The sequence below is a fragment of the Rutidosis leptorrhynchoides genome, chromosome 9 (assembly GCF_046630445.1).
Source record: "Rutidosis leptorrhynchoides isolate AG116_Rl617_1_P2 chromosome 9, CSIRO_AGI_Rlap_v1, whole genome shotgun sequence".
Taxonomy (NCBI): domain Eukaryota; kingdom Viridiplantae; phylum Streptophyta; class Magnoliopsida; order Asterales; family Asteraceae; genus Rutidosis; species Rutidosis leptorrhynchoides.
This window is the reverse complement of record NC_092341.1, coordinates 277,784,684-277,793,739: the sequence shown is the minus strand read 5'-3', so window position 1 is coordinate 277,793,739 and position 9,056 is coordinate 277,784,684. Positions and strand designations below refer to the sequence as shown.

General features: G+C 32.2%; 1 protein-coding gene across 1 annotated transcript; it reads left to right on the top strand.

The window, feature by feature from the left end:
• The first annotated feature begins 519 nt into the window (after positions 1-519).
• LOC139865631 (transcription factor SPATULA) lies at positions 520-8,605 on the top strand. Its single transcript, XM_071853706.1, has 5 exons — positions 520-906; positions 7,283-7,390; positions 7,524-7,589; positions 7,664-7,729; positions 8,169-8,605. Exons 1-5 carry the CDS (start codon positions 604-606, stop codon positions 8,391-8,393), a joined length of 768 nt encoding a protein of 255 aa, XP_071709807.1. The 5' UTR covers positions 520-603; the 3' UTR covers positions 8,394-8,605.
• Positions 8,606-9,056: the final 451 nt, after the last annotated feature.

The following is a 9,056-nucleotide window of genomic DNA, read 5'->3' as shown; positions in this document are numbered from 1 at the left end:
CTAGTCTTTGTTGATTGCTTAGTGTTAGTGTTAGTGTTAGTGTTAGTTTTAGTTTTAGTTTGTTAGGCTTAGTTGGAGTTTATTTGTTTGGTTCGGTTTGTGTCGGCTCGCTCTTAGATATCCTTTAGTTCTGTTGGTTGCTTTATTTAGATCGGTTTTGTTTTCTTCGGCCAATGCGTTGTTCAAGTCGGTTTGTTTTGTGTTTTCTGTAAAGGCCCTTTCAATTTTTGTAAAAGACTTTAGTTTTATATAAGTTTTTCGTTTTTCGCCAAAAAAAAAAAAAAAAAAAAAAAAAAAACCCTCTTGATTGGAAAGGTTAACTACTTATCCCCGTAATACTAGGTTTAATCAACACTTTTCTCCAATTTCTCCAATTTCTTTCTACCAACACTTTTCTCCACCACCCAAACCCACACAACTACGCCTATATATATTCACTTTTCACTTAACATTGAAAAGGCTAGCTCTCCAAAAAGTTCACTTTTAATTCTACTATATCGATCGATGTGTTATATTTCCTTGTACTAAATACTAACACGTACATATACATATGTATATGTGAATTAATGTATATGAGCTAATTAATCAAGTCTGCAACAATTAATGGCAAACATGTACCAAAAACCACCTTCCATTTGTTCTTCATATCATCCATTATCAGAACCTACCGACGATATTTCCATTTTGCTCAGCCAAATCATTTCAAAATCATCATCATCATCTTCTTGTTCTTCGTCTATACCGATTTTATGTACTCCGAAACAAATGCAATGTGATGTCCAACAACAACACGTGCCAAATTCGTCTGATGCTATTCTGGTGAATGCTGGTGCTCATGTTTCTTCTTCTTCTTCAATGGGAGCTACAATTGATTATGAGCTAGATGAACATGATTGCGAAAGCCAGGTACGTATTCAGCTCTGTTCTGGTTATAAATTTAAGGATAGTCCATTAGTCCATATACGAGTCACCTATTTTTAAGATTATTTGACTTCGCTCGTAACAGTCAACTCGTGTTTTGTAAGAGTATACAATAATTAGTCATAAATAGTTAGCCAAATACAAACGGACTAATTCCAGTTAATCCCTACAAGGTCAAATGTTTAATTGACGGCTAAATTAGCCAATATTATTGTACAAAATAGCAATCTATTCACCAGATCTTAGAACAAAACTTTAACAAATTATATTAAAACTATGAATCAGTTGAAAAACACAATAATCAATTGTTCAAATTATGTTGAACAATTGTAGAGATTACACACAAGAATAAAAGACTCAACAGCAGAATAGATTCAAGATAATTGAATCTTCACAATACAGAGATAATATGAAAACCCTAATTGAGAGATCACGAGCAGCTGAATGTATGTGTGTGTTTTGATATGTGAAGAATGACTGAATGAATTGATCGGCTACAGATAAGGGCTTTTATATATCTTGAATAACTTGGGCACCAATCTTGGGCTTTTACCCTTAATAAAACATTGCTTTAAGCCCAAAAGACCTTCAATCCAATAAGCATTAATCCAAAAGATAGAAGTCCAAAGCATAAAGTCCAATATCTATCATTCTACACTTTTATCTACAAATCTGCACAAAACCAAAGCAAGTTACAAATGAGATTGAAAAATATAAACATGTATTTCAACACTCCCCCTCAATCTAATTTGTAAATATATCTTTCAAATTAAGATTATTACAAAAAAGATTATGTTGAGCTGAAGTTAATCCCTTTGTAAACAAGTCTGCAGTGTTCAGGTTAGAATTAATTTTTTTCAATTTTAATAACACCACTTGAAACCTTGTCTCTTACATAATGCCAATCAATATCAAAATGTTTTGTCCTTTCATGATAAACAGGATTTGCTGCAATTTGTATTGCATGAGAATTATCACAAAACATTTTCATTGGGATTAAATTCTTAAGTTTCAATTCAGTTAGAAGTTTTAAAATCCAGATCAATTCACAAGTGACAGCACCCATTGCTCTGTACTCTGCTTCTGCAGAGGACCTTGAAACAGTTGGTTGTCTTTTGCTTTTCCAAGAGATTAAAGAATCTCCTAAAAAAATGCAAAAGCCAGTAATAGATTTTCTAGCTAATAAGTTCTTGTCCCAATCAGAATCAACAAATGCAGTAATGTCAAAGTTTTTCATACCTTTGTTGATAGAAATACCCTTACCTGGGCAGCCCTTCAAGTACTTCAAAACTCTAAAAGCTAATTTTAAATGTGAAACAGTAGGAGCATGCATAAATTGACTCAACACATGAACAGCATAACTAATATCAGGCCTTGTCACAGTTATATAAATTAGCTTACCAACTAATTTTTGATATACAGACATATTTTTAATGATTTCTTCATTTTCCCCTTTATAAGATGACACATTAGCATCAATAGGAGTGTTAACAGGTTTAGCAGCCAATAAACCAAACTCATTAATTAACTCTAGACAATATTTTCTTTGAAATAGATTCAAACCTTCATCAGTATTAATGACTTCAATTCCAAGAAAATATTTTAGTAAGCCTAAGTCTTTAATCATAAATTTAGAACTCGAAAAAGCTTTAACAGATTTGATTTCATTTATATTGTTACCAGTTAACACAATATCATCTACATATACTAACAACACAACAAAGATGTCATCTTTAGTTTTAATATACATAGATGTATCAGACTTAGACTGAACAAAACCATTTTCATTTAAACAATTTGAAAGCTTTTCATTCCACTTTCTGGGTGCCTGCTTTAACCCATATAAAGACTTAGTTAACTTGCAAACCCTTTTATCATTTTTGTCAAAATACCCAGGAGGTAAAGACATATAAACCTCTTCATCAAGGTCACCATAAAGAAAGGCATTATTGATATCTAATTGATATAATAACCACCCATTGTTAACAGCAAGTGTAAGAACACACCTAACAGTGACCATCTTCACAACAGGTGAAAAGGTCTCATCATAGTCAACACCTTCAGTTTGACTAAACCCTTTTGCAACTAATCTAGCTTTATATCTCTCTATCTCTCCATTAGATTTGTATTTTATTCTATAAATCCATTTGCAGCCTATAGGCTTTCTATCAGGAGGAAGATCAGTTAAAATCCATGTTTGATTTCTATTCAAAGCTTCCATTTCAGCATTCATTGCATCATTCCAGACTTGATTGACACAAGTTTCATAATAGGATTTAGGTTCAACATTTTTATTTAATGAAGCAGTAAAGGCAAGATTTTTATTACTTAATTTTGCATAATTAAGATACCTTTCAATGCCATATTTAACTTTACCAGTTAAATGATAATCACCCAAGTGTTTTGGTAAAAAAGACTCTCTAGTGGACCTTCTCAAGTTGGTGTCAAGTGGAACTTGAACACCATTTCCCTCAGTATGTTCATTATTAGTACTCTGAGTAGAAGTACTGTGATTGTTGTCATAAGGGTCCATCATTGGTGTTGCTGTGACATCATCTATATGAGTACCATGATCTGGAACAGTTTGATCTTGATAATCAACAATGATGTGATCAGTTCCACAGGATTCACAAGAACTGGTGTGCACAGATTCTTGACCTCTCAATATAGATGTGTCACTACCTTCACCATGATCAGAATGATTGTCATCATAGGGATCTTGAGAAGGAGCACCTTGATTATTTTCAAAATCTGTATCAAAAAACTTAACATAATCAGATTCAATGAAATCTATTTTTCCAGAAGTAGTTTTCATTTTAAAAGGAAAAATATTTTCATAGAATTTAACATCTCTTGATATCAAAATTGATTTTGTATCAAGAGCAAACAATTTGTATCCCTTCTGAGTATTTGAATACCCAATAAAGGCACATTTTTCAGACTTAGAAGCAAGCTTATCATGATTATTTAAATTTGTAGCAAAACAAAGACAACCAAAAACCCTTAAATGATTAAGTGAAGGTGGTTTATTGTAGATAAGTTCATATGGTGACTTTCCTTTAAGAACAGATGAAGGAGTCCTATTTATCAAATAGGTGGCAGTAAGAACACAATCACCCTACATATTCAAGGGTACTCCCCCTTGAAAAGTAGAGATCTTGCAACATTAAGAAGATGTCTATGTTTCCTTTCTACAATTCCATTTTGTTGTGGTGTATAAACACAAGAAGTTTGATGTATAATACCATTTTGTTTTAAAAAATTAGAGAGAGTATGATTAAGAAATTCAGTACCATTATCACTCCTAAAAACTTTGATTGACTTGTTAAATTGATTTTTGAACATATGAACAAAGTTTATAATATTTTCAGAAGTATCACTCTTATTTGATAAAAGAAACACCCAAACTGCTCTAGAAAAGTCATCAACAACAGTCAAGAAATATCTAAATCCTTCTCTAGCAGTGACTTTGTATGGTCCCCATACATCAAGATGAATAAGTTCACCTATTTCTGTTGAAATATGATCACTTAAAGGAAAAGGATCCCTTGTTTGTTTTGCCTTATGGCATACATCACAAGGAGAAAAAACATCATTGCCAAACCCTAGAGTGTCCTTTAGAACCTGCATAACAGGTTCTGCAGGATGACCTAACCTATTATGCCACATGTGTTTAGTTAAAAAACATGTATTAATAGTGGAATTAGCAGAAGTACCTAAAACAGACAAGTTGTCAAACACATATAAACCACCATGAACACTACCAGTCCCCAATGTCTTTCCCATTACACCCTTGTGGGTTAAGTCCTGAATATAACAATTGAATTCATCAAAACAGATAAACTTTTTACTGTCTTTAGCTAATTTGTATATAGACATTAGGTTAACAAGATAGTCTGGAACAACCAACACATCAAACAAAGTAATATCAGAAGACACAGAATAGTCTCCAATTTTCAAAATTTTTGCCAAAGATCCATTTGGATGTTCAACAGCCAGATTTAAATCAGAAATATCAATAACATTTTTAAGACCATGTTCACTAGTTGTGTAATGTTGATTTGCTCCAGAATCTATAATCCAGCTAGGTTTAGGAAAACCTGAGCTGAGATTGGTCATATTAGATTTAGAAAAATTAGAACAACAAGAATAACAAGATCCAATACCTGCCATATTGGCTTTAGGATCATTTGAAGAACTCCTTGAATTGAGGAGAGACATAAGAACAGAAATCTGTTCTTCAGAGAAAGGCATATTGCCTTGAGAAGAAGTATCTGCAGCAGCAGAATTACTAGCAAAATTTTTATTATTGTTATTATTATTATTATTCCAAGATGGTGTATAGTTATGATTGATTTTATTATTAACCATTTTTCCTCTGTAATTAGGTGGATAACCAACCACTTCATAACACCTATCAATTGTGTGTCTAATCTTTTGACATTTAGAACATTTTAGGTTTGGATTAGGACCTCTGCCTTTAATAGGAGTATTTGAAACATTAGATTGATTTGTCACCATTTTAGAATTGAAAGCAGAAGCATGAGGCTTCTTGGAGGTATTTTGAGATGTAATTCTGTGAGATTCTTCTCTAGAAATAAGAGAATATGCTGTTTTAACAGAAGGTAATGGTTCAGTGGTTAAAATGTTACTTCTTAATGAATGATAGGAATCATCCAAGCCCATTAAGAACTGCATAAGTTTAATCATTTGATGATGTGATTTTCATTCATATGAATTATCAGGTATTTCAACCATAGCATCAAATTGTTTCCAGAGTGAATTAAGTGTATGATAATATTCAGACAGTGAACTCCCATTTTGTGTTAATGAGTTAATTTTTTGATGAAGATTAAAAACCATAGCCCCATCAACCCTATCATAAGTCTCTTTTAACTTAAGCCAAATCTCAGAAGCAACTGTTGAAAAAATTTGACCCAAATAAAGTTCTTCTGAGATTGAGCCAAGAATCCATGAGAGTACAACAGAATTACACCTTTCCCATTGTTTAATTAAAACTTCATTTGATTCATTCTTTTTAACAGAACCATCAACAAAGCCAAACTTATTTTTAGTTTTTAAAGCAAGAGTCATAGCACATTTCCAGACTCTAAAATTTTCAGTTCCAAGTAATTTGAAGGTAATAATAGGTGTACTAGTTATATCACTTGGATGTAAAAATAATGGATCATTGAAATCCAACTTTGAAATAGGATTATCTGATGTACCCCCTGAATCACCCATTGAATAACAAACAAACAAATAATAAAAAGATAAAGAGAGTCCTAATACACAACTGTGCTTGATCAGGTATTCACCAGTTTCAAGAACTGGGATCAAGAGTTGGGCACAGTTTATGTCTCTTCTACACAGAAAAACAAGTTAGTTCAATTCAATAGATAAAGAAGGGATAGAAGTAACCGAATAATCCAGAAGAAAGTGCACAAGAAAAGAAAAGAAGCAGCAGCAGTGAATACAACCCCTAATTGTCAATTAGGGTTTCAAAGAACACCAAGAATAGATTTAGCAATCTATTCTATCCAGAAACACCTTCGATTCTACAAGAATATCACCCAATCAATGAGACGACTACATAAAAGAAAAAACCCCCAAATTGTCGAAACCCTAATTTCAGATCTCAACAAAATCGCCAATCGATTGAGAAGAACAAGTTGTAGATTCGATTCCGCTCTGATACCATGTACAAAATAGCAATCTATTCACCAGATCTTAGAACAAAACTTTAACAAATTATATTAAAACTATGAATCAGTCGAAAAACACAATAATCAATTGTTCAAATTATGTTGAACAATTGTAGAGATTACACACAAGAATAAAAGACTCAACAGCAGAATAGATTCAAGATAATTGAATCTTCACAATACAGAGATAATATGAAAACCCAGAGATCACGAGCAGCTGAATGTATGTGTGTGTTTTGATGTGTGAAGAATGACTGAATGAATTGATCGGCTACAGATAAGGGCTTTTATATATCTTGAATAACTTGGGCACCAATCTTGGGCTTTTACCCTTAATAAAACATTGCTTTAAGCCCAAAAGACCTTCAATCCAATAAGCATTAATCCAAAAGATAGAAGTCCAAAGCATAAAGTCCAATATCTATCATTCTACACTTTTATCTACAAATCTGCACAAAACCAAAGCAAGTTACAAATGAGATTGAAAAATATAAACATGTATTTCAACAATTATTTTAATATTTATTATTATTATTTGTTATTTCAAGTAAATCTTTTAACTTCATATATGTTTTTTGAATGTCATTATTGTGAACATATTTATCTTGTATTGAAATTGAAATATGTACGATTGTTCTTTTTATATAATTATATAGGAGGGGTTAGAACACTTGATTGAAGAAGATATTGTTGCAAAACAAAACCCGACCCGTAATCCATCAAAACGAACCCGAGCTGCAGAGGTTCATAATATGTCTGAAAAGGTAACAATCAACTTTATCTAACAAATCTAATAACTATAACTATGAATGTTGATTCTCATTTTCTAATAATTGGAACTGGAATATAAATAAATATAAATATAAAATATATATGTTAAATGTATGTTTGGGTCAGAGGAGGCGGAGCAGAATCAATGAAAAACTGAAGGCTTTGAAGAAACTCATCCCTAACTCAAATAAGGTTAGTCATTTAATCATCCATTATACAAACATTTAACATTTTCGACTAAACTTATGATCTGTTTAATTTATCAGACTGACAAGGCTTCTATGCTGGATGATGTCATTGAATATCTGAAGCAGCTCCAGGTCCAAGTGCAGGTAAGTTGTATTTGTTGCTTATATGGTAACAAGTGTTGTGTAATCTCGTTTAATATACTTAGGTGTAGTTTGTTTTTATTAGTCTCTAGATCTTATTATTTTTGGTGTTTGAAGACTGTATCTTTTTCTGTAAATATAAGATAAAATAATGTTTTCACATACTTATAAATATGCTTCTACTAAAACTGTAGACATGATTAAGTTATTTTGCTGACATAAAAACAAACAATATCCACTATTCAACATACAAACATTTATGTCACATTCTTTCTACGGACATGTCCGCAGATCTTCAGAGAAAAAACATCTTAAAAAATAAAAAACATCTTATTGTTCAACACATTCGAAGACGAGTTTGTAACCTATAATTGTTTTATTATTATTTCTAAAAATAGACATTTTGCTCATGGAACTAAACATATGTTGATTTTTGTGTCAGATATTATCTATGAGAAATGGGATGAATTTACACTCAATGTGTGCACCAAATGGTGATCTTCAGCCGAACCATAGACCCTATGGAGTAAATCAAACCATTAACTGGGTTAACAATTCTCGATTGACAGCAAATCAGAAAACGCTAGAGAACTCGAAGCTTGGTGTCCCTGTTCAATGTGCCAGTCAAAACCAGCCATGGATACTTGACTTTTCTCGTGCTATATAGTCAACAATCTACATTTGGAATTCAACCGGGTTAACAATTGTCGATTGAGATGGAAACAAACTTTTATCAAGTGTTATTATGGCTGCGATTCAACTTTTAACATTATGTTTTAGCTTCTTGGATGAGAATTTCATGTTGTCCACCAAAACTAATACTAGTAGAATTGACCGAATCCACAAGTAGCAGTAGACAAGTTATTTGCCTTATTTTTTTTTAACGGCTGAAAATTTTAATAAAAACTAGCAAGACGCTAGGACATTACAAAGATAAAAGAGGGTTTTGCAACCAAGTATTCCAATTTAGATTAGCTTTAAAATAACGAGCCGAAATCCAATCGAAGGAGGAAAGAACAATACAATCGATAATATGACATTCAAACTTCGAATGATCAAAGATAGAGCCGATATAAGTCCAAAGCGTCGCGTAACAAATAACTTCAATGATGATGTGATCCATATGTTTTTGATGAGCAGTTCTAATCCAGTTACAAAGATCATCGAGAGCATGCCACATTGGAATAGAGACATCGATCCAGGAAGCAATGTAAGCCCACACCTCAGTTGCAATTTTGCATTCAAAGAAAATATTTTAGAGATCTTCAGCATCAGTTGAACATGAACAGCATAAAATGTTTTGCAAAACCACACCTTTCTTTAATAATTT